Raw genomic sequence first — 25,512 nt, 5'->3', positions numbered from 1 at the left:
TGTCATAACGCTTTGATGTTTAGTTTTGCATGGGAAAATGTAAATCAATTCGCAGGTGGTTGGTGACCCCTCCCGCCTCCCGGCACCCATTGCTCATTTCTTAGTCAGTTAGGTACCTACTTTAGTCAATCTTAGTCAATTACTGGTTGGAAGAGATGGAGCTACCCAACAAAAATGACCGCTGGTCAATCGGCACAGTGGTTACTGAGATATAAACCTCTCAAAAGCATTTCAGGCCAGGTTAGATGGGATCGGGCCCTCATACTGATATTTTTCCATTACATTGAACAGGCAGCTCAACACTTCTTGTGATAATAGGCTTCTTGTTGTAATGAGCTCACTTGTAATAATGATTAAAGCTGTAGTGTCTGACTTAAAGTATGACAGTTCTTAGCTTATGCTTGTAGTTGAAGTTGAAGTTGAATCATGGTAGTGAGCTGTAGTAGACGGGGTCTATTCAGTGCTCACATCGAGCCGGACTAGGAAATGTTATCAGTTGTGGTGTGAGGAAGCAGGTTCAGCAGCCCTGTGTTGGTCTAGCCTGTTCTTGAACATGTTTGTAGATGGAGCCTCCACCACATTTGAAGGTATTGTGCATCTGCAATGCCATGAGGCGGCAACATTTTTGAAGGAAGGTATCAGTAAGGCAATCTCCATAACATCATGTCAGCACAGGGTGGAGCTTGCCTCCAGTGTGTAAAGTGATGCAGATATACATCTGTTGGTGCGATTATAACCAAATTGGTGTGGTGCACACTTTGCTTGGAGTTTTGTGGCCCTCAGTAGTCAGTGGTATTCACTGTGATTTAATTTTTATGTTCATTTTGTATTTTCACAAGTTCAGATTTACAGATTATGTAGCATAGGTTCCAGAATCCAGATCTTGTTCGGTGCAGTCTGGTGAGGATTTCTAGTCTGGCTAGTGCAGGCAACTGGTGCAGATTTGTCACAGACTTGCCATAGCTGTTGTGTCATATCAACCCTGTTGCCATGCTTTGCTGTCACCTGTCTGGCATTACACCTACACAGCACCTACTTATCACCTATCTGGCACAACTACTTTACACTTATCTAACCCCTCATATTAAGTGAGGTGAGGTACATTGCTGGAAGGCTACCACACCAACCACCTCTGATGAATAGGACTATGATTGCTAAAATTGGATCACTCACATTCAACGTTGTCCTAGCCACCTCCCTGAACCAAATTTAAATGACTGTCTTATCACCCATTGGGCAAGTGTCCATTTTGTCTTTCAAGGGTAATAATATTGGTGAGAATGGGACTTTTCAGACTTCTGGCTGTCATTCCGAACCAAATCATTTTCACCCCTCCCCCCCCCCCCCCCCAATATGGGAGACTCGCTCTCAGATTGGGAGTGAAGGTTGTTTGGTCAGAAACGAGGTCGGAAACAGAGACTCCCAGTTCCACGGAGTCACGCAGATTGGCGATTGGTACTACTGCTGTATTACCTGCTGTCGGCTGTGTCTGGCCAAGTAACCTCCACCCGCCCCTTACCAGCACCACCTCACCACCCATCTCTCACACCCGCCCCGTTCTTTTGCCGGCAGACAGAAGTATGGCAGACCGGGTGAACTCTCAGCAGATGAACCTGACGGCAGTGCGCCGTCACGACCCGTATGTGGAGGATATTGTGGACAGTGCCACTCAGGTGGCAGTGTACGAGTACTCGTCAGAGACGAGCGAGTGGGTGAGTAACGACGCCGGCGTGGGCGCACGTCTGGCGGGAAGCCGGGAGGAGCACCGGGCGGTGTAATTTATCTTAAGTTTCGATGTATGTATTGTGCGCTGCTTTGGTGAATTTCTAACGCTGGTAGTGTGCTAACTTCTACCTGCATAGATTCATGACTTTTAATTGGTGACCTGCAATTACATCACCCTATTTACAGTGAAAAATGTGAAGTGATTGGATATATTGTTAAACTCTTCTCAACATGAACCAAGACGTTTGGACTATTTACACCACTCACAAAAACTAGGATCAAGGTTTTGTCAGGAGTGTTTTGTCGAAGTATTGGAACTGTTAACAATCAGTGTCGCTAGTCACTGATCACGTTTTGATCTGTCCCGTGTTTTTTTTTTTCAGCAAAAGACGGACATGCAAGGAGCGCTGTTCGTCTATAAAAGGTAAGGAAAATGCCCGTAACGGCACCATCCAATCTGTTCTCTCCCACTGTCAGTCGGATGAACGGATCGTTCCTGTTTCAATATGAAACGGTTGGTTCGATGTTGATCAAAGAACAAAATGAGTTCTATTCTTTCCCGTGTAAAACGCTCAGTTATGCGCGTCGTGGTCCGTGACGGTACTCTGTCTGCGTCAAGCGACCCCACCTTCGGCACGCATACATCGACGCTAGTTTACTTCAGTCCCTGTAGGTGGCAGTAAGAACGCTCTAGCGGTCCCAACACCCGCCGCTACCCACCGGAACGGCGATTTCTACATAGCGAACGACCTTGCTGGTAAACGATCATGAATACCACCCAAATAGCGGAACCAAGCCACTGGGGATGGGCTGGGGAAGCGTGGCGGAACGGGTGATGGTGCTGCCACCTCGCGGGAATATTTATCGCGATCTGCTGAGCGATCCGCGAGTTGTCTATTTGGGGCGGTCGAGCGTGCGTCCAGGAAAGACGGGCGTGTGTGCCTGACTGGTGATGGCGTCAGGAGGTGGGGAGGCGGCACGGACGATCGAAGTGCACTCTTGGGAGGGGCTGGAGGGGGAAGGGAGAAGATGACCGGTGCGTGGTGGGTGGTGACCGGTTAGAGGACGGAGATAACAGCGGGGCGAATTAAAGGTAGTGTGCCACCTTTGAAAGATTTCCCGTTTTATTTTTCCTAGGATAAGAAGCTTCTGTTTTTACCTAATATCGCAAAAAAAAATCAAAAATGGGCCTGGAATAGTGCCTTTTTCGCCTAAAAGTTTATCGGTTTTTAGATATGTATAACAACTGTAGTGGGCTCACCTGCAAACAGGCGTCGGGCAACAATCGCGAATGCGGCGCACTTGTGACAATAAGCAAAGGTCATTATAGTGTTACGACCATACGACGTACGGGAATGAGTTATCAGCAGTCTAATCGTAGACAACACAATGTCGAGCCTTAAACTGTAAGCCTGTATTGGTATTGTTTCTTAAATTTGGCTGTCGAACATTAATTTGTGGTTTGAAATATGATTTTATGTAAAATAATTGATATGAAACAGCCGTCTCTTAAGTTATGACCCCATTACACCACACGCAAGTGGCAGAAATGACAATGATCAGCTGACGCATTTTTCTTGGCCGAAGTCAGAGCGCGCGGCCCGACGCACCACGCGTATTTGGAAATTCCGACCTCGACGAGCATCAGAAGCCACCTAACAGGCGTGTTCGAAACCGCAGGAGATGATGATGAACGGGTTTATCGAAACTTGATTGGATGAGCCTATCAGTAATAGCGATTTTAGTGTGTGCATTTATTGTTCATAGTGGTGTGAAATGTGGTTGGGGTACGACCGACAACCCGTCGGGGCGAATTTCGCACTGGGGTACTCAAAATTTGAAGAATTTAAGACGTTTTCATAAGTTTTGAAGGTATGGATAAGTTCTAAAAATCCGGTTCTCCTTATCCGGGTCATTAACTCCATATGGTCCAGGAAAGCTGGCACACTACCTTTAAGGAGAGTCCTAATAATTAGAGAGAATAAAGGTACAAATATTTCCAGGCTTGAGAGGCACTGAAAATGGAAGACACTTATTGCAGCCAAGACGTCGGCTCCACGTTTAACGTTCCTCGCTTCTATTCAAAGAGAAAAGCCACCTAACTTTACCCTTCTTACAGTTCCCATCCGTTGGCCTATTCCGCTCCCACCAATCTTGCTCGGCACTGTGCGGGCAGTCGTGCAGAATCCGTGCCCGGTGCCTTGCAGACTCCGTGCCCGGTGTAGTCCCGATTCTGTCACACAGATGGCACCACCGTCGGCACACCCGATCCCCGATTAGCACAGGGCGGGATGGCAGAGATCCACGTGTCATCGGCCTTCGACTGGATGGCTTCATCTGTCAGTGATCGGGAACCCGATGGCCGGCACTGCGCCCCCCTGACCTGGGCGGAGCGGGGATGGGGCGCTGGTGACCAACGAAGTCTGTGCGCTCTTGAAACCCAAACATGATCATCATGGCTTCAGTGCAAGGGAATAGAAAAGAGCTGACCAGTCACCTTTATGGAGGATGATATGCGCCTTTTGCTCTTTTCTAGAGTCCTCTGAAGGAAGAGGTCTTGGCAGTTTGTTGTCCCAACAGAAGTTTTATATCCTAAAGACGTTGCTAATTGACAACGCTTTACAAAGAAGTTGCATAATGCCACCATGATGGATGGTTTGGTAGTTTCTCTGGCTGATCAAGGACACGTAGCGTGGCCATCTCCCAACACGTCACCACGCTGCTCAGTTGGTCTCTCAAAGGAACTAAGGGGCGTGCCTGAGGAGACACCAACCCCGCCTATATGATCTGTTACTTAGTTCTACATTCAGTCGGTGACACTACAGGGAAATAAGCTAAAATTAGAGCGCTCTATTTATTGCTCCCGCTACTTCACCGTCTCCCATAGGGTCCTGTGTTGAGCTGGTGTCGAGGCTCTAAAAATGACGCCGATTTTTGCACCCTTCTCACGAAAACCGCTCGGACCGCCTGGAAACTAATTGTTCCGCTCTAAAAATTTCATGATCGACGGGAAAATGAACGAGGAAAAGATTGGTCCTGAAATAATTCTGAACTCCCTGTAGAACATATCGAAATATGGCTGCAAACTAGGAGCATGTCAAAATCGACAAAACAATACAAATAAATTTCCCGGGATTTTTTTATTTTCCATGCATCTGTGTATGAAATCAGTCGGTTTTTCGGAAAGATCGTCTTCTGTTTAATAAATAATTCCATAATTGCAATCGAGAATAAAAAACATTTCTGCTGTGACAGCAGTTTTGGCATTGTGCCAGTAGTGTGGCGTGCGCGGTGCTGCGTGGTCGTCGGGACGGAGTTGTGAGTATTTTCGGTGTTTTAAATGGTTGATGGCCATTTGAACCAGCTTTATATTATTTCCTACCAATTTTTGCATCAAATTATTGCTTTGAAAGACCATTGAAACCCCTTATCTCTTCATGAAATACCATCATATTAATCGTCGACGAAAATGGCGCGTGACTCCATGTGCGTTTCGATCGAAATAAATCGTAAATTAAATAATATTCGATGATGAGTATCATATTCTAGTGACACGTTTTCATAAAATAAGGCATAAACTTTGCAAGGAAGTCAACATTGGATAATTGGATTCTTATTTTGCTCACATATCCTTGTGGTAGTCAAATGGCTCAATTGTTAGATAAATGTAAATATATGTTTTGGCTTGATGTTTGCTGTGAAACCACCCAGCCACTTGCTGGTTGAGTGGTTTTCTGATAATTACCTGATAATCATTTCTCCTTTTCCTTAAAAGAAACTAAAATTCTTTTCAAAGTAACCCATTTTTAGGAAAGGCGGCCTGCTCATTGACATTTCATGTTCTTGTTTTGTTATTGCTGGCAGTATTTTGATACAATAATGCAATATGAATTTTTTTGTGTAATAATAAGACCTAAGACAAACTTAGTTAATGCGTCAATCAAACACCCAACAGAAAGATTGTGAGTCCTTGTGACGTGAAGTAGAAAATTCTATGAATGTGTTTTATAGAATATGCCAAATTTTAAATTATTTTATTATTTGATACTGATAGCTGAGCATGTGAATTATGCCACAATATAATTTCATTTTCTGGTATTGAAATAGCCGGCAGTATTTTACTTCAACAATTGTAATATATATGGAATACATGTTGTTATGTTATGTTAAAAGTTTAATAACAGCCAACAGAAGGGGCTGTTTCAGCAGATAATGTTTGTACCTTATGCATTACCTTTCTTTTCTGCAGGACCATGCTTCCGCTGGGTGGTCGACATTTGCCTCCTGAAGAAGTTGAGCAACATGAAGACCATCAGATGAGGTGTCTGCAGTTCATGTGGAACTCTGCAGACTACAAGTGTTATGCCAACCACAACCAAAGTGCTGTGATCATGGAGGCATGAATCTCATAATAACACTTCAGATTTGCAGTTGTATCAAAGTGTGATTCAAACCACCTGTGGCATCTCACTCAATGCGTGAACAGTGTGATCATTGTGCAGTGTTCAGCTGCAACTAAGACATATTTTATTAGTGACTTGTTTTGCAATTAGCCACCAAAAGCATTTTTTGGGCTGGCCGCCGTAATATGTTGTGCACTGCGCAATATTGGTAGTGTTTTGTCACTTTTCAAGTTGTCAGTTGTGCATGTTGCCTGTTTCTCTGCCCTCAGCCCTCATATCAGTTAAGTGGTCAATCGGCATCACTCAGTCTCCCCAGATCTCCATTGACTGTCTGTCAACCACCTAACTTGAGATGGTATTTGCTAATAGTGTCAGAAAGGAAGTGATTGTAGACATTTTTAGGAATATCAGCTCCGTTTCAGGCGTGTTCCAGTGGTCATTTTGTCACATGTCCCATAGTGTAATAAATGGAAACTGTTGTTCCCTTTTGAAGGTAGGTACTCGCGGATGCAGAAAGCGTTGGGCCTAATTATTAAACGCACCCTCTTATCAGCGACGCACGAAATCGACAAATATCATCCTTTTTAGAACAGGAGGAAACGAATACTTGTGAACGTAGCTGTACCTACAACAGTGCATAAGGAATTGAAATTCTGGGAGTTTTTGAAATTCAGAGAAACTCAAGTTGTCGACAGGTATGCCCCCTTGTACGTCAAAGACCGCTTAAAAAACAAACGTCTACAAATGAAGGCAGTATTCGTATGTTCGTTGTAATTGCAGCAGCCTAGCAACATGCATTGCGGTCCGATGGCGAATTAAACTCGTGCTCAAAAACTATGCCGGTAACTGCCAATGCACTTAGGTCATAGGTGAGCAGAGGAAGTGTTATGTCAAATGTCAACATCATAGAAATGGCTTCATCTATTGAGCTGTGCCTATTGTACATAATTCAACCAATCTATGCATTTCGTTTCTTGCAATCTACTCATGCTTTCACTCCAGCTTCAGAGTAATCATCCCATATTGTACGTCTTAAGATATTAATTTCTATGGCGGTTTGCAATTGCTAGCCACGTCTTACCTCAGTTTGGTGGCCCCGCATCGGCCCGCTCGGCCGCTCTAAAATTGACTTACGGAGGAGGATGGTGGCTTTTATTTTAGCTTCTCCGCTGACTGCGGGGAGCGCCGTCGCCGAGGTAGAAGCAATAATTAGCTTATGTTTGGGACTAATTTCCACGCTTAATTAATATTTTAATGTTATTTTAATTAATTCATTTTAATCTTTGACGCATTCTCTTTCTATTGATACCATCCACCGGTCTGAGAATTACTGCCTTGCTGCGTAAGGGCCGATAAAAGATCACGTTTTTAGGGGTATCTCTTCAACATGGGGCAGGAGCAATAAATAGAGCACTCTAATTTTAGCTTATTTCCCTGGTATGTCACCAACTGCATTCGCCGCTCGGCCGGCTGTCCTGGCGATGCTCCCTTGCCACCGCCTCTCCCGGTATGCCCTGCGGCTACTGCTCCCTGTGACCGCTCTAGGCTGACGGCGGCAGTGCAGTGCTGGCAGTGCACCGGCGTGCCTCCGCCTGCCAGCAGTGTGGCGGTGACCATCGGACCGGCGCCGCCGTGTCGCGTTAGAGGACATAGTTTGGCCGGCGACTGTTGGGAGCTCGTACTGAGACGACGCCGGCGCCGCGGCGTTTCTCGTTGAGAATGAACGGCACGGCACTTGTGTAGCATTCGTGACATATCGTAGCATAAGAGCGTAGCCTAGAACGGCTGGATGCATTCTGTCTGACGGTTTTTGAACGGTCTGCCCATGCGGCATCTCGCCTTCTGTCCTTTGGACTGTGTCAGCCTGGCGCGGCGGCCAGCCTGTGTGGACCAGCCTGAAGCCAAAGTAGCTTATGGTTGATGGAAACAGACAGCTGTTTCCGCTAGGCGACTGGGCACCAGCGTGGATACTGTTCGAAGGTCACTGGGTGACCTAGTCAGTCTACTCGTGTTGTGTCACTGTAGGCGCGTGGCGCTGAGGGCTGCGTCGCGTCGAGCCGAGCCGTGACGCTCGCTTCTGCGCACCCACCGAGCCGCTATTCTCCGGTCCCAGGAGATGTAGTGATTACACCCAGCCGGCCGCTCTGTCGAAAACGCACACGCGGTGACGCAACCTCACGTGGTCACACGGCCTGCGGCGAGTCTGGACCTTGGTGGCTTTCGCTAGCTGGACCGTGTTTGGTTTAACGTTACCGTCGCCTCATGGTGGTTTTCGGTTTCCAGAATCACCGTACCTGAGGCGATGAAGAGAAAAATAATCGAGTGCTTTATAGCGTCATGCTCGTGGATAGTTGCCACACACTGTGCGGGCAACAGCAGGGCTTAGAGACCACCAACGAATCATCATTATTATACGGTGTCTCTCGAAATGCGTCAGTAGCGCGTCATTATGACACAGGATCCGTTGTATCGGTGCTGCCTCGCCGCAAATTCGACTATGGTTTCAGCGTGGCACTGTTGGCCAGTGCAAGTGACTGAGGCGTTTCGATGGTAGCTCTCAATATCTGACTTTTGGACACCTTCTGGCGATAGCTTTGTTGTTCCCTTTAGGAAACTAAGGACCTCATTTTATTGTAGATTCAGGACTCGTGGCCTACAGGATATGAGCGTCCCGAGTTGGCGAGCGATACGGCCAGAGGGCATAGTATGAACACGGCGCATAGTGCAGCGAACAGCTGGGCGGCGGCGAAGGCGAAAGTGGCGCAGCGGCCGTGCTCGGAATGCCTCGAACGGTTGTGGTCTGAAGCGATCGTCGCGCTCGGAGACGCGTATGTTGTCGCTGCTTTGATCCATCGCGGGTCGCTATGAGCGCGTAGTCTGTAGTTTTTAGTTCGTAGTTTGTACAGCCTTGTGATAGGAATCAGCACTAACCTGACCTGCTGCGTATGCGAACAGAGTCGCGTGGTGTGTTCTACTTCTGTCGGTCAGTGTGCACCGGTAATTGGTGCTCGGTCGTACACACAGTAGCTGTGGCAGCAAAAGCGGCGGCTTTGAGACAGAAACTCGAGTTGTAGCTTTCTTGCTTGTGTTGATGCGATAGGATTGGCCCAGAATCACTACACTTGATTCCCAGATCCATGAGTTTTTGTTCTATGAAACAGCGTGTAAACGTTTGCCGTTGCTCTCAAGTGGGCATGAAATGGTGGTAGGAGTGGGCGTAAAACGGCCGTAGGAGTCACTTCCATGAGCCGCTATAAATGATAAGCTCAAAAGTAAAGATTCAACACATTCATTCATTTGTTTCTTCTAACAAGCGACTTTTTCACCTTGTCCCTTTACTCCATTGATACGAATTGATAGAAAGGCCGCTCGAGACGTGATTCTTTTTTCTACTTGAGCCTTTCAACATCACCCGCGTTGCCAATAGGCGCTCTGTTCGCTCTTTCAATGCTTAAATACTCGTGAGGCACTGGTAAATTCTCCTCCAGTTGATCGCCTGTTTCTTCACACCCTCTCTTCTTCGGCCCAACGCCAGTAACTTATGTCATCTCTGCAATTTCACACGTTAGTAAACGGTTGCCTTGTTTACCATCCCTACGGTCGTTTTGTCTCCATTATTTCACACCGGAATGCTTACGATGAACATGACCAACATTACATCCGTTTCTGATAAACACGGCGACACTTTCTAACGGTGCGATACTCGTACATGTATACGACATCCCATCGACATCGCGTATCTTTCGCTCGTGTCCGTTGACAGCGAGAGTGTCGTTCGTATGGCTGCTATTTATAGTACGTCGCTGGTGCTTTATCACGGCTATCCGTTAATGCTTCGAATTGGGGTGTGGTAAGCGTTAAGTGGCCTTAATTCAGTCCGACCTTCCATGACCTACATTGTGTTCCGTACGCTGTTTCCGAACGCTGTCACTCGACCGAGACCGATGAGCGCACCCAAACGGTGCTGGAGAAGGAAGAAAAATGTGTGTGCCTTGTCACGGTGTTGTAGGCTTGTTTGGCGTGATGCCCGCCTTAAGTTTGTGTCATACCCCTTGTTCATTCATTGGCTGCGTTCGCAGTGTGATACAGCTGTAAAGTCTGCCAGTGGAACTGACTCGACGGCGCCGAGATTCGGCCGCTGTTTCTCTGGTTGGATACGTTTCCGACATAAACACAGTCCACTGGGACGCCGGCACGCCCCAGTGGGCGGTTCCTGTGTCGGTCGGAGGGTGAGAATAGAGTCCTCCGGTGCTTACCTGGAAGAGCTTCACGCCTCCGCTGGCGTCAGCTGTGGTGCTATCCTCTGGTTCTCGGAGTTGTCGGTGTGTAGTTTCGCTCGCTCGAAGCGGGCGCCGTCCGCTGACGGAGCTATCCGGAGGGGTCTCCCTCGGAGGGACCCCGGGCACCGCCGGGTGCTTCCTAGGGGCGCGCCGCCCCTCACTGGCTCCCGGCCTGGCACACGCCCTCTAGCCGTTGGCACTGGGACACCGTCGGACCTCTGCCCTCACTCGTAGCTCGCTTGCTCGCTCGCTCGTTCGCGCGTTCGCCGCTGCTCCGCGATCGGTGGTACACCTTCTCACGCAGCGCACGGCGCCCGACTAGCGGCGCGGCGCGCGCGAGCCGCCACCGCCGCCGCCGGGCGGTGGGCGACGGTCGGCGGTGGCGGTGGCGGCGCCCGTTTCGAGGACAGACGCGGCCCCGACGTCTCTGGTGGGTGGTGTGGACGGGAGCAGTGCTCGGATGTGGAGACGTGTAACGAGTGGTGACTCTGTGTAGGCAGTGGTGTGGTTTTTGCTCGTGCGGGCATTGTCAGGCCTGTCTATATTTATTTCCTTTCTATTACTTCTAGTTCTGCATTGTTTGCGTTCTTATATTGCTGTTCAATAATCCATCAGATGCATTCTGCCCGTGGTCATGCTCAAATAACGAGATTACCGAATATCTATATCCATCTGACGTTGTTTTTACCGCATCATTTGCTGTCACCCTCGCCCGCCCGCGGTTCTCCCCTGCGGCTCGCCGGTCGCTCTCAGCGGTCAGTCAGCCTGTCCGATCAACTACCCACCGCGGGAGGTTTGTTGTGGGCGGCTCCATGCTGCGTCCTGTTTGGGACGGCGGACGGTGGCGGTGCCTGGCGCCGCGATGACGCTGATGACGCTCTGATGACGCCCAGCGGACGATCGTCGTGTCGTGCCGACGACCGACGAGGCGGCGCCTCTGAGACCTCATCAGAGAACGAGCGGGCGGTGTCGCACGCGACCTGTCCCTCCCCTCCCCGCCTCGTCCCGCCCTGCCCCGCCTCGTCCCATCCTGACACCCGAACTAGCCCGACGTGATCATTAGAAGTCGGCTCTATAGTTGGCCAACGCAGAATCACAAACCGCGGACGACCGCGGTCGTGGAACCGCCAGAGTGCAGCGAGCAGCCCACGCGTGTGTAAATGTTAGGATCGGAAGCTATATCCACCGTCGCGCTCGTCTGGTCCAGAGTCGTTCTATCTGGGGCGGAACGGTCTGAGCTGGCGGAAGAGTAACAGTATATGTCCCTGGAAGCATCCTGGAAGCGGCGGACGAAGCGCGTTTAGTGTAATCGAGACTAGTTTGTGCCCAGTCTGCGGCTTGAGTCATGCGGCAGAGTCGGTGCGTTTTAGCGGCGCCGTCTTGCGTGCTGCGAAACTGGCCTATGACGTGAATGGTATTGTTTTAAGTGTTTTTGCCGGAAATGACGTTTTTACATGACGCTTGTAGAGGTGGTTGAATCGAGCTGTAACCAGCTGACGTATAACTCGTATTAAAATGTACTCAGTTGTGAAGTCAACCATACAAAGTGATCAAGCTCCGCAGTCCCCCGCTCCCCTTCTAGTCAGCTGTGCCCGTAATAAATCCATTTAACAGCCAGCGATATGCGCCAGGCTGTGCCGCTTGCCTGGGTCACCGCAGGCACCATCAGCTGACTATCGATCCCCGTTGCAAGGCCATCGTCCACAACGCTGAGTAGTGCTGAAACGGCTGTGTTAGTGGTATGGTGTCTGCGTTTGTGTTCTAATTTTCCTTTTGCCTCCGTCTTTTACCGCGGCGCTATATCGCTGATTGTGTGTGGCTCTGTTTCAGAACGGGTCCACCTTACCACAGTTTCATGGTGTTGAACCGACTGAACACAAGTAACCTGCTGCAGCCGCTGACTGGGGAACTGGAGTTTCAGCTGCAGGCACCGTTTCTGCTCTACAGAACGTCTCAGGGTAAGAGAAAAGGGAACCTGGCACATGTACTGCATGTGATGTCTCTCTCGCACGCATGTAGATGGTATACAGCGGCACATGTGGCTAACACTGACTAGCTAAAACAAAAGTACCGTTTCATTGCATCTTTTACGACAAACTCAACAGCTGTATGCGATGCAATGGGCCTCCACAGAACTCACCAACCATATGCCCTCTCGGATATGCTCCCACCCTGCTGTTTCGGCCGGCTGTTTCTGCTCTAACAGCGACTGTGCGGTACGGACGGTGTCTCTGACGGAGATGTTCGCGGTGCGGGCCGGTAGAACACACCTGTCTGCTGGCTCACCGGCCGACCCACCGGCGGACCGCCCGGTCGCCGCTCTCGAGTCTGTTTGTTTATACCCGCCAGGCGGTGTGTAGGCAGCCTGCCCCACGTGAACGCACCGGGCGGGCCCGCCCAGGCCGTAGGCACTAGGTTAGGCAGTAGGCAGCCTGCCCCACGTGAACGCACCGGGCGGGCCCGCCCAGGCCGGCCGGGCGGCGGGTAGGCACTAGGTTAGGCAGTAGGCAGCCTGCCCTCGTGAACGCGCCCGGCCCGCCCGGCGTGTCACTGCAGTGCACGCTCAGGTATGAGCTGGTTTGACTGGTGCGTTGCATTACCTACTTGTCCGGCATCCGTTTTTTCGTCATGAAGTCAGACACTAAGATGGATGAAAATAAGGCTAAGGTGAACGGGTATTTTGAGGGCACTGATTTTGGACGAACGACTTAAGAGTGCCGAAAATGCAGTGTGACATCTGGCTGTTGACATCCGGATTTTTTATCACGTAGCGCAGTCGCTTTTGCTGTTCTTGTTTTATTTTCATAACGGATTTCATATCACGTTCCGTACCTCAAACGATTGGATGTCTGAGATAAGCACGTATTTTGTCTGAGATTAAGCAGCTCAGCTGCTTCTTGCCGATGCGCGCTTGACTTGTGCAGTGTGCACGTCGCAGCGGTGGCAGCTCCACCTGGGTGGGCGGGGCCTGGTGAGGTGGAGGGGTTATGAGAGGGTAGAGGAGGTCGGAGGGGGAGAGGGGTCGGAGAGGGCCCGCCCGCTCGACCACCCTTCATCTCGGCGGCCCATCCATCGCTGTCGCTCGAGCTGCCGCCGCTGTCAGCGCGCGCTTCCGACGGTATGACGTGCGATCCTCAGCCCCAGCGCCCGCCGCCGGCGCCGGCGCGACTCGACGCTGCCGCCCGGGCCGCGGCGGCCGTCTGGCCCCTTTGAGGACGGCGTGACGCCGCGTGACGCTCCCCACCGTGACGGTGACGGGACGTGAGATGTCTGGGCGTTGCTCCAGCGCGGTCAGTGTGGCGGCTCCCCGACTGTTAGACAAGCGGGAACGGTCTGCTGCGCTCTGGTCGCCCGTTCGCGCGAGCGGTGTGGTTTGATCTGATGATGAAGTGGCTAGGCTCTGCGCGGGTCTTCACGGATGGTGTGTGGCGTGATGTCTTGTAACATAATTCACCAGATGGCAGATGAGTTGACCCTCTTAGAGATTAGGTCAAGATGTATGTGCTGCAGCATCCGCTCAAGTCTTTGGAGAATGGAGATGTCTTTTGTTGAGGCATAATCGACGCTTCCGTCAGTGGCGTATGGATTTCTTTCTGAGTTTTAATTAAACACATTTTAACTGCTTAGTTGGACAGTGACGTAGCTTTGCATTAAAGCTGGGTATAGCATAATTCAATCAATCGGTTCAGTTTGAGAATTGCGGTGGCCACTCCACCATATTTCTTCTTGTGCTTCTCTTTCTTTCTCAGTGATTTTCTCAGTCGTAACATTGTTCAATACTTTCTGTAATTGGAAGGGCTATTTACGATGGTCGATACCTTTGCCCTCCCTTTTGTCTCCTGTCCAGGTAGAAGTGTCGCCGGTAGCACATGCTTCTGGTAGATGGCTGGTGTTTTCACGGACCCATGCTGATGAAAGTGAGGAGAAGATGACGAAGGTTGACGATCAAGGCTAGATAGGCTGCCTCAGTGTCGACTCATCCTCGGCTGAGCGTTGCTCACCACTCACTTCTCTCGCTTCCTGTCTTGTTCGTGCATATCATCTGACGGTCGTGCACCTTTTCGGTTTGTGGTGTGGCAAGCTCGGCTGTGCAGTGTGACCTCCGACGTGCACCTACGGTCCGCGCGATCTCCTGTGCCAACACTGCAAATGGAGCGGCAAGGTCCGCCTCATTTTGGTTGTCACCTGGTGTACCCTTTACGGCGAACGTTAGGCTCAAATTTATCTGCGACCAACTGACAGCACGTTTGTTGCCAAAGGTTCTTCCATATCTTAACTTGTGAGATGCAATCGGATGCATCGCTGGGCAGTTGCTTGTCACTGGGCGGATAGAACCAACATATAGTTATTCATCATTGCTCATGTAGCCAAGACAGCGCTCTATACGCGGATATTTCTCCTCCCCGTGCATGTAGTTCCAAATCGAGAGGCCCGTTCCCCACCATCTGTCCCGCCTCCGACTCAGGAAGTTGTACCCACGACCACTCGGCGGCGTGGCGACCTTGTCCTGCGACCTTCAGTTTCCGCTCACCGGACTCGGCGGCCCGTCAGGTGAGGTGCGGCGGTGAGTCGGAGGTGAGATAACTTGTGGTGACCCACATCCCTGAGCGGAGGTGCACACAATACTTGAGTTTGTGCTGTATGTGTAATTGTAATTTTGGTTCAGCGAAATGTGTAAAAAGATTAGATATTCAGAATCACTTCAAAATACAAAAAGTCTTGTTTCTAACTGCAAATAAAACTTAAAACTAAAAGTATTATTTTAACTCATACCATTAACCCATAAACTGGTGACCCCGACGTGATTTTTACATTGCTACATTGCCTAATACTATTCCTAGTTCATAGTGAATAGGTATTCCAACAACAGCAACAATGGAAGGAGAACCGGAACAGGTTGCAGGTTCCGTGATGCTTTCTAACGTAAAGCCGCCGGCGTTCATGGACACAGCCGTTGAAGGTTGGTTCGCCATAATGAATGCACAATTTCACCTGGCTCGCATCACAAGCACTCAGTCCAAGTTCTACCATGTTCTGGCGGCCCTTCCTCCTGATACGATCAGCCGCCTCGACCCAGACGTACTCTCCAAAACGTCATTCGATGACCTGAAACAAGCCGTGATCGGTCTGTATGCTCAATCGAAGCCGGAGTTATTCGAGCGTCTTATAAGCAAGACACAGATGACCGGACGTCCATCAGCATTCCTGCATGAGCTCCGAGACACGGCGTGCAAAGTCGGGGTCGGTGAAGACCTCGTGCGCCACAAGATGATAAAGAGCTTGCCGCCCTCCGTTGGTGCCGTGCTGGCAGCCCAGCGTGACCTGACTCTGACACAGCTAGGTCAACTAGCTGATGAGCTGGTGCCGCTGATGCAGTCTTCGTGCATGGTGGCACAACCTCACAGTAGCCGGCAGTCACGAGCACGGTCACCGTCACCATCTGAGCGCTATGAGTCGGACCGCGGCGCATACTATTCAGACGGACACACGCGCCCATCGAGACAGCACAGTACCGGACAGCGATACAGCTCGCGACAGCGCAGTCCCTATCCGGATCGGGACCATCGAGAGGGTGTGTCAGCAGGACTTCAGCCGTTCCGTGAAGGACAGCGCCCCAAGGTCTGCCGAGCGCACATTTACTTTGGCGTGGAAGCGCGCACATGCAAGCCGTGGTGTCAGTGGCCTGATAAAGCACACACCAAGATGCAACCCCGTTCTCGCTCCTCCTCACCGAGGCCGTCCCAGTCGGGAAACTAGAGGGGCAGATCCCAGTTCATGCTGCTCATGGACTGCCACTCATGCAAGTAGCAGCAACACTTGGCCAAAAATCAGTTGATTTTGTCATTGACACCGGAGCAGGTGTTTCCCTCCTGCCCAAAACCGTCCCGGTTGGCTCTATCCTGCAGCCTTCAGCAGTGCGAATATCAACCGCAAACGGTGAATCTCTTCATGTTGTGGGAGAAGTCACATGTGATGTCACAATCCCTCAACTGCGCCGCACCTTCACATGGACCTTCGTGGTGGCTGACGTCACTACACCACTGCTGGGTCAGGACTTCTTGAGTCAGCACTCACTCCTGATCGACTGCGGTACCCGGACTTTGATTGACAGATCTACTGATTTGTCATCACAGTGCCGAGTCAGTAACCAATCGAAGGCCAACCTGGTGGTAAACGACCTGTCTACAGTTTCAGCTCCGATCAAGAACATCCTGGAAAGACACCGCTCAGTGCTAGAGCCATGCCAGCCAGGTGACCTGGAGGGGGCAATGAAACAGCTGCCAGGATGTCACACCATTGACACAGGCAGTGCACCACCGACATTTGCGTCACCGAGACAACTGCCACCAAACAAGCTCAAAGCCGCCAAACAGTGTTTTGACACACTGCTGAAAACTGGGGTGGTGCGGCCTTCAAAGTCTCCATGGGCCTCTCCTCTGCACATGGTGGAGAAGAAGACACCCGGTGAATGGCGCGTCACAGGGGACTACCGAGCTCTGAACTCGATCACGAAGAGGGATCGCTACCCTCTACCTCACATTCAAAGCTTGTCGACACAGCTCGCCGGAAAAACGCGCTTCAGCAAGATCGATCTGCTCCGAGCATATCACCAAATACCAGTGAGCCCAGCGGACAGCGAGAAGACTGCAGTGACCACGCCCTTCGGCCTGTATGAATACATATTCATGCCAATGGGCCTCTGCAACTCTCCAGCCACATTCCAGAGGATCATGGACACCATCTTCCGCGACGTGGACTGCGTGTTCATCTATCTCGATGACATTCTTGTGTCATCTGCGACCCAAGAACAGCACCATGCGGACCTGGAGAGAGTGTTCCGCATCTTGCACGAGCACAACCTTCGCATCTCAATAGACAAGTGCGAGTTTGACCAGCCAGAAGTCACCTACCTGGGACAGCTGGTGACATCAACTGGAATTCGTCCTCCAAAGAGCAAGGTGGAGAGCATCTCAGAAATGTGCGCGCCGAAGAAGTCGGATGATCTACGCAGATTCCTGGGCATGGTCGGCTTCCACAGGCGAATGATTCCGCATTTTGCGGAAATCGTCTTCCCACTGACCGAGCTCATGCGCTTGTACCCCAAGTCGAAGGAACTACCGTGGGGCGACAGCGAAGCCAAGGCCTTCAACGGCATCAAGACAGCACTGGAGGCCGCCTGCACTCTCCACCACACTCAGCCAAACAGCGACACCTTCCAGCTTGTCACAGACTGCTCCCAAGTCGCTGCTGGTGCAGCCCTTCATCAGATGGTCGACGGCAGTGCAGTACCGGTGAGCTTTTTCTCAAAGAAGCTGTCTGCACCGCAGCGCAAGTACTCAGCCTACGACCGAGAGCTGCTGGCTGCCTATCTCGCCACGCTGCACTTCCGAGATCTGCTCGAAGGGCGGAACGTCACGCTCTTTACAGACCACAAGCCCCTGGTCACAGCCTTCCACAGTCCTCATGTGGCGAAGTCAGATCGACAGCAAAGACACTGGTGCGTCATCACCGAGTACATCGCAGACGTAAAATACATCAGGGGCGCTGACAACATCGTCGCAGACTGCCTTTCGCGCCCTGTGAACGCCGTTCAGGTTGACGCCTGTGACCTCCCAGCCATCGCCGAGGAACAGAAGAAGGACGAAGAAATCGCAACATACCAGGATCGCCTCAAAACTGTGCCGCTGCAGAATGACTCCTCAGTGCTTTGTGACGTGTCTACGCCACAGCCGAGGCCGTTCGTTCCGCTGTCATGTCGACGAAGTGTGTTCGAGAGGTATCACAATCTTTCACATCCTGGTCTGAAAGGATCACTTCGGCTCATCAAGGCAAGATACTTCTGGCCAGACATGGATCGACAGATCAAGACGTGGGTGAAGGAATGTGTGGCTTGTCAAGAAGCCAAGGTCCATCGCCACACGAAGACCGCAACTGGAGAGTTTCACCTGCCATCATCACGTTTTGAAACGGTGCACATCGACATAGTTGGACCGCTACCACCTTCATCTCAGCATGGGCAACCGTTCCCGGCGACACATCGGTATCTACTCACCTGCATCGACCGCGCTACCCGATGGGTAGAGGTCGCGCCCATTACCGACATCACTGCCACATCAGTAGCGAACGCGCTCCTCGAGACTTGGATTGCACGGTTCGGCGTCCCTCTCTACGTGGTAACTGACCGTGGAGCCCAGTTTGAAGCCGAGCTCTTCCAACTTCTGGCTGAAATGATAGGATTTCATCGCCTCCGGACATGCGCCTACAGACCGCAAAGTAATGGAATGATTGAGAGATTTCATCGCACACTAAAGACAGCACTGAAGGCGCGGAAGGAAGACTGGCTGAAGTCACTCCCAATAATTCTCTTGGGTCTGCGTGCAATGCCAAACGAGTCTGGTGCCTCACCGTTCACAGCAGTGACAGGTGGCATGCTGCTCTGTCCAAAACTGTGCTTAGGAGAACAGTCTTCAACACGTTCTTCATTCAAGATGATCCAGGAGCTGGCCCAGCACATGACGGAACTGGATTTCACCACGGCCTCCCTCGGAACCGATCACGGTGCTGTCCAGGAGCACATTCCCAAGGACTTAATGACATGCACGCATGTGTGGGTCCGAGTGGACAGGATCCAACGTCCACTCCAAGCTCCATACCAGGGACCGCTACGTGTAGCTCACAGAGGAGCAAAGACTTTTCGCATAGAACTACCGTCTGGGGCGATAGACACTGTATCAGTGGACCGACTGAAGCCCGCCTACTTCCCGCGACATGACGACACCCGGCGGCTGGTGGACAGGGAGCAGGAGCAGCCACAGCCGAGCAGTGCCGCTGAGCCCGGTCCAGCAGAATCGGTCCCTCCAGAGGTCGTGCCGGAAGCAGAGTCACCACGTACCAGAAGTGGAAGAAGGGTTCGTTTCAGAGTGGATCCAGCGACTATATTTAGCTGAGGTGGAACCCAGAAAACGATGCTGTAGTTGTGATTTTTTCAGATTGTGTTATCTGTGACGTGTTACGTTGATTGGCACAATGTCAGCACACTACGTAACTCCGTTCTAGGTGGGGAAGTACCTGTGGTGACCCACATCCCTGAGCGGAGGTGCACACAATACTTGAGTTTGTGCTGTATGTGTAATTGTAATTTTGGTTCAGCGAAATGTGTAAAAAGATTAGATATTCAGAATCACTTCAAAATACAAAAAGTCTTGTTTCTAACTGCAAATAAAACTTAAAACTAAAAGTATTATTTTAACTCATACCATTAACCCATAAACTCACTCAGCCGAGTAACTGCCGGGACACAGTTGTCAGCTTAATGCCGCGAGACAGAAAGACGACTCCTTTGTCGACGTTACTTGTCATCAAGTCAGTTTTATCCTTTCTAAAACCAGTTTGTGTTTAACTTCTGGTGTTTTATTTAATCACCTCATCTGATCAAGAACAAACTGTATTCACGTTTCTACAATTTTATTTCAATCAATCTTTGAACAATCTTACTGTGTCTCGTATTTGACACGGTTTGCTCGAAGATCAGCTGTACATCAGTTTTCGGTAAAACACACGTAATAAAGTCCCCGAATTCCATTCATCCATGCTCCCTCTCCGTTCCGGTGTCGCCTGCTCCGAGTCTGGTTTCCCGGAGAGGCGGCGAAGCGTAGCACAGTCCGCCGGCGCTCACCCTACCACCTGTCTTCGACGGAGGCTCGCCGCGCTGGCCACCGCGACGGAATGTCAATTCGTTAGGCAGCTCGTGGCTCATTACTACCCGGTGGCGAACACGCGGTGCCTGTCTGCTGCGCTGACGTAGAGACACTGGGACTCACACAGGCGACCGAGAGGCGGAGAAACGCGCAGGACGATTGAGCCGCTGCCAGCTCGTCGCGTCACAAGTTCGCCCCGTCGCTCTGCTGACGACGGCGACGACTTCACCGGTGGTGCGAGCGTCGCTGCTGGCACTGCTCTGCTGTCCTGTTTTGCGATTTGGGTTTTTATGTTTCCGGGAGACTTGTTTGTTAGTCTGTTCCTTGAGAATAGTCGGCGCGGCCGCGCATGTGATCGTCGACTCGTCCTCCCGCGCCGTGCCCCGGTTGAGTGAACCCACTACGAGAGTTCTCGGCTGGCAGATTCCGTGGATTGCTAAGCGGCTGTCGCTTGGCGTCTGTCACGGGTGCTATTTGCGTGAAATGTCCAGAGATATTGGCGGGCTGTTAGTGGTGTGCTGCTCGATAAAATGAGGCTGGGAGCGATAACGGGAATCGGGTGAAGGCGCGCCCCTGTGACGGGGTGTCATGTTCGACGTGACGCGGCCGATACAGCAGTGGTGAGTGGTCACTTTGGCAAATACCGGGATTCGGATTCCGCAGAATGGAATATCGGTGGAGCTTTTCTGAAGACGTGTATTATAGTTTTCGGTCTTTTTTCGATCTTAGGGTACAACATGCCTTAGCTATAACTGAGACACTTATATCAATAATAGTGTGAAGAGAATGTCACAAATTTAAACTTCTCATCAACCCGAACGGATTGAAAGTCGAATATTTGCATACTTTTCAACTAATTATTTTCATAATGCTTTGCAAAGCTCCAGCTGCCAGTTACTGCTGTCCCATGCTACCGTCTTCCTTACCGAAGGCTAATTTATTTCGTCACTCTCTCACAGGGATGGTTTTCGAACATTTCTTTCTGGGGTACCGAGTTTCTTTTCTTTTTTTGCCCCTGGGTCAGCTCGCTATCGTTTACACTGTGCGCCGCTGAGCTCGTCGCCATCGACGCTGGCCGCTGACCTACCGGCGACTGTTGCGGCCGCGTGCGCACGCACGGCCGGAATGCGTACGGCACGAGCGGCGCGCTACGCGGCCTATTTTAAATCGGCGACGCCAAACAATTTAGCGCGCTTGCGCCGCTCGTTTACCGTTGCTTGCGGCGCCAGCTGGGAGGATGGCGGTGCCCTCCCTGGCAGGAGGCGAGTGGGAGGGGAGGGAAGAGAGGTGACCACGGTGGACGTTACGGTGGCTGTCGCTGTCCTGTGGGTGGGAGGAGGGGCGGGAGTAGGGAGGGGGCTGTGATGTAGGCTTGGCGACTTCTGGTTGGATAACTTCCGGGGTTTTGTTGGCATGGGATGGTGTGATGATTTGTATTTAAAGCTATCCGAGTTTTATTTAAGGGTTTATGAAAAATAGTGACCGTCATTTTTGGTCTCAGTTGCACTATGTCTTTTTGCCAGCTTTATAGCTAGAAGTTGAAATATTCTATCAGAGCATTTGAATATTTATCCCGATAATTTTCTACAAATCAACCATTGTGCTCCACTTCGTCACATTTACTCGATAATATCGCCGTTTTTACACAGCCTGTCATTCGACATACTCCACTCCTCGCCCGCGTATCCCCGACCACCCGAAAAGTCTCCGGTGCTCGTTGGCTCCGTTTCCCCATTCCGAGACCCGGCTCGTCGTCGTCCCCGTCGCCGTCGACGGGCGTCGGTGGCCGTCGGCTGTCGCTGTCCGACGACCATTTGCTCGGTTCGTCGCGGCGCGGCGCGGATGATAAAACAATCGAGCTTGGCTCGCCTCCAGACGTGCCTCCGACGTCGCGTCGCGGCCGCGGCGAGCGCGACCGAGAGGACGGCGGCTATTTCAGGCCGTCGAACCGACCGACAGCTCGACGCGACGTCTCGAGATGGTACGGTGACGCGCGGTGTGGCCAGACCAGCGGCGCCACGCACACGCAGACTGGCTGAATCAGTGTGTGTCGCGGAGTCGCGGGGAGGATTTCCGTTTTTCTGTCATTCTTGGCGCTGTCGACATGGTGTGGGGAGGAGCGAGCCGAGACGGAGGACTGCGAGTGATCGAGAGAGATTGATGTGCGCCTCTGTGCGTCCTCTGCTGATCTAGCAGCCTTTGTTTGAGAGGGGATCGAGTTACCTTGTTTGATCTGATGTCCAGAGAGGCGAGGGGAAGGGATGTCGCGGGGTAGCGTGACACGACGCAGTGTTTGTTGGCTTAATTGAGCCACAGGTATTTTTGTTAAGTATAGAACCGCTAGCCGAAATGATTAGACAGAATGAGAACGTAAAAGGTCTCACAGTAAACGACACCGAATTAAAGATTTCATCCTACGCAGACGATACAACTTTGATATTGAACGCCTCCCCGCAGTCCCTGAGAGAATGTATGAGATGCATAAATTCGTTTCAAGAAGCATCTGGACTCATTCTGAATAACAGCAAAACCCAAGCAGTTTGGATAGGTGCCAATGCGGGCAGAAGTGATTCAATTTGCCCAGAAATAGAGATTCAATGGACAAATCAGCCAGTTGAATATCTGGGCATCAAACTGAATGCGACTGGTACTGACCTGCCTGGGCTAAACTATCCTGACAAAATATCTAGGCTGAGACAGAAGTTAAATCCTTGGCAGTCTCGTGGATTGACCGCATATGGCAAGATTCATCTTCTCAGGTCAGAGGCCTTATCACAATTAGTGTACACTATGACTTTAATGGAAAAACCTAATCGACAGCAGCTGAAACAAATTGATACCATTATGTTTAAGTTTATTTGGAAGAATAAGCGAGATAAGATTAAGCGTAGTATTCTAAAATCTAGTCATGGTAAGGGTGGTTTAAAAGTACCAGACCCGTCACTTCAGGCAGATAGTTTAAAAATTGCGTGGATAAAAAAGGCGTTGGACGAAAACTGCGATGCCAAGTGGAAGTCTGTTATGAAGGATAAACTATTCCTTACGGACAATGTATCTATTTTCCGGTGTGACATGTCACAACAGCAAGCTCTGCAACATTTTGAGAGTCGCTTTTGGGCTGAAGTGTTTTCAACTTGGACTGGCTGTCAGCAGCAGAGCGTTCGTTCGGCTTCGGAGGCTTTATCTACAGTATTATGGAAAAACAAGAATATGTGCCTAGAAAGTAAAAAAGTCTTACCTGTTAAAAAACTTATGGAGCGAGGTGTCATAAGAATAGAAGATCTGTATCACAATGGCGAAAGACGGCTCATGACTGCTGTTGAGCTTAGTGGGAAGTATCGAATAGCGAACTTCTTGATATGGCAAGCAATATTGAGATCAATACCTCGTACAATAACTGATTTAATAACACAAAAGCGACCACATAGAAGCATGTCACCAAAAGTCTTTGAAGAGCTTGCATCACAGCAAAAGCCAGCAAAATGGGCGTATAAAAAACTTTTGCAACAGTTTGAGTCAGGGCAAATGTCCATACAACAAAGGAGATGGCGAACAGAGATGAATGGTGAACCACTCGATTGGAAGACAATATATAACCACGTGTACTCTATCACTGATGATTTTGAACTACGCTGGTTTCAATATCAACTACTGCAAAGAATTCTTCCAACGAACCGGTTGCTTTATTTATACCGATTGGTTGACAGCGATGAATGTGTTTTCTGCCCAGGTACAAAAGAAAGTATTACACATAGCTTTTGGGACTGCCGTCTTAGCAAGTCGTTTTGGGCTCAGATTAGATCACTTCTCGGCCTAAGGGGGGTGTTCAGTCTTAAAACAATAATTACAGGGGTTTATCGTCGGCGAGAAGATATTCCAACGAGCGCCATAATGCATTGTGTGTTATTGGCCAAAAGATTTATATGGCGTGCCCGAAAGGAAGCTCAGCCCCCACACATCCGCGGGTTCATCCTAGCGTTTAGTGGGTACATTCGTGTGGAGAGGTTCGTGGCATTAGTTAATGGAAGGATGGACGAATTTCTGGCGAAGTGGTCTAATGTGATGGACAGAGTGGGTGTAGGTTGACTACAAGATGACCGGCCCCCGCCCCTAACCCATCCGGGATAACCCGTCGACCGGCCCTAGCGGTGTTGCAGGGCCGGTTGGCCGGCCGGGCCTGCGGCGCGCCGCTCAAACGAGCTGGCACGTCGCAGGCCCGGCCGGTGACAGGGGCGCTGCCCCGTGGCATGTGGGACGCGGGGCGGCGCGGGCGGGGGTGCGGCGTGCATTGCATGTTTGTCTGTTTTGTGTTGTATTTATGGTGTGGTATCTTCTGCCAATAAAAAAAAAAAAAAAATAAAAAAAAATAAAAAAAAAATAATTGAGCCACAGGGCTGTTGTTACGGGAGGAGCACAAGATCATTACTCGTTGTAAGATGATAACTTTAAGTGTACCGCTGGTAGTCGCAAAGATCAAAGAGTGCCAGAGTACTGACTGCTGAGAGCTCCCAATGCATGTCTGACATTAAACAACAACCATATATCTCGTTTCGTCCCAAATATGATTGAAGCTACAAAATTTCGAACTTGCACGCAGGTGCGCAAGTAAACCGCTAAATCGATTTGGTCAGTCGGTTCAAACGTAGCTTTTAATGAGTGCTTCTTACCTATGCAACTTGATTACACTCTGTTTTGTTAGTATATTTTCTATTCACGCCCTACCTTGGCTGGTGCATGTGTCAATGACGTGTCCGTACCTGTCAGTCTATGGGTGCACCTCGCCAAGTAAGATGTCTGACTTTCGGGGCGTGGCGTGCCCTCTGACCCAATTCGTGACCAAGCTGTCTGTAGCGACACGGGATCAGTTTTATTTCACCGGCTTATTTATGGCCCGAAAACACCTGGACCCGATCGCCTGTCATATGACGTGTAATTTATATCAGAGTCCAGATTGATGTCAACCATTATTGCTTCTTCATATTGACATGCTATTTATTTGCATCAATTTATACGGCATATATAGCTGTACTATTTTATCTCGATGCCATTTGACCTCTCATTTTATCAGTCCCTCGAGCTATTACATAATTTCCAGTCTTCTAGATGTCTTAATTAGCGGCTATGGCTCGGTCCAACTAACTCGAACCCCTGTCACCCTGTGTTCCACTCGAGAAGGGTCTGTTTTATTGGCGCCACCTCATCGTTCACCTGGGACGGCGTCGGCTGTCCTGCCTCCTCGTTATACTGTGGTCACTCGTCGCCACCCTGACAGCGGCGGCAGAGTGACGTCTCGGCCGGTGACGTCTCGGCCGATGACGGCCGCGGGCGTCATCCGCCATCCGTCATCTGTCAGCAGCCATCTGTCAACCGGGAGCCTGGTGGCGGAAATGACATGGGGTGGGGTCG

General features: G+C 50.5%; 1 protein-coding gene across 1 annotated transcript in view; it reads left to right on the top strand.

Moving 5' to 3' along the window:
• The window catches only part of LOC122389244 (mRNA-decapping enzyme 1B-like), a 36,529-nt gene that overhangs the window by 2,690 nt on the left and 8,327 nt on the right, over nucleotides 1–25,512 (top strand). Inside the window, exons 2-4 of the mRNA XM_043381101.1 lie at nucleotides 1,573–1,712; nucleotides 2,109–2,149; nucleotides 12,239–12,366. Coding sequence (XP_043237036.1) covers nucleotides 1,581–1,712; nucleotides 2,109–2,149; nucleotides 12,239–12,366 — 301 coding nt within the window. The 5' untranslated portion in view covers nucleotides 1,573–1,580. The remainder of the gene's footprint in view (nucleotides 1–1,572; nucleotides 1,713–2,108; nucleotides 2,150–12,238; nucleotides 12,367–25,512) is intronic.

The sequence above is a fragment of the Amphibalanus amphitrite genome, unplaced genomic scaffold (genome assembly GCF_019059575.1).
Source record: "Amphibalanus amphitrite isolate SeventyFive unplaced genomic scaffold, NRLGWU_Aamphi_draft 000350F_arrow, whole genome shotgun sequence".
NCBI lineage: Eukaryota > Metazoa > Arthropoda > Thecostraca > Balanomorpha > Balanidae > Amphibalanus > Amphibalanus amphitrite.
The sequence above is the reverse complement of the archived record's forward strand: the minus strand, read 5'-3'. Positions and strand labels throughout refer to the sequence as shown.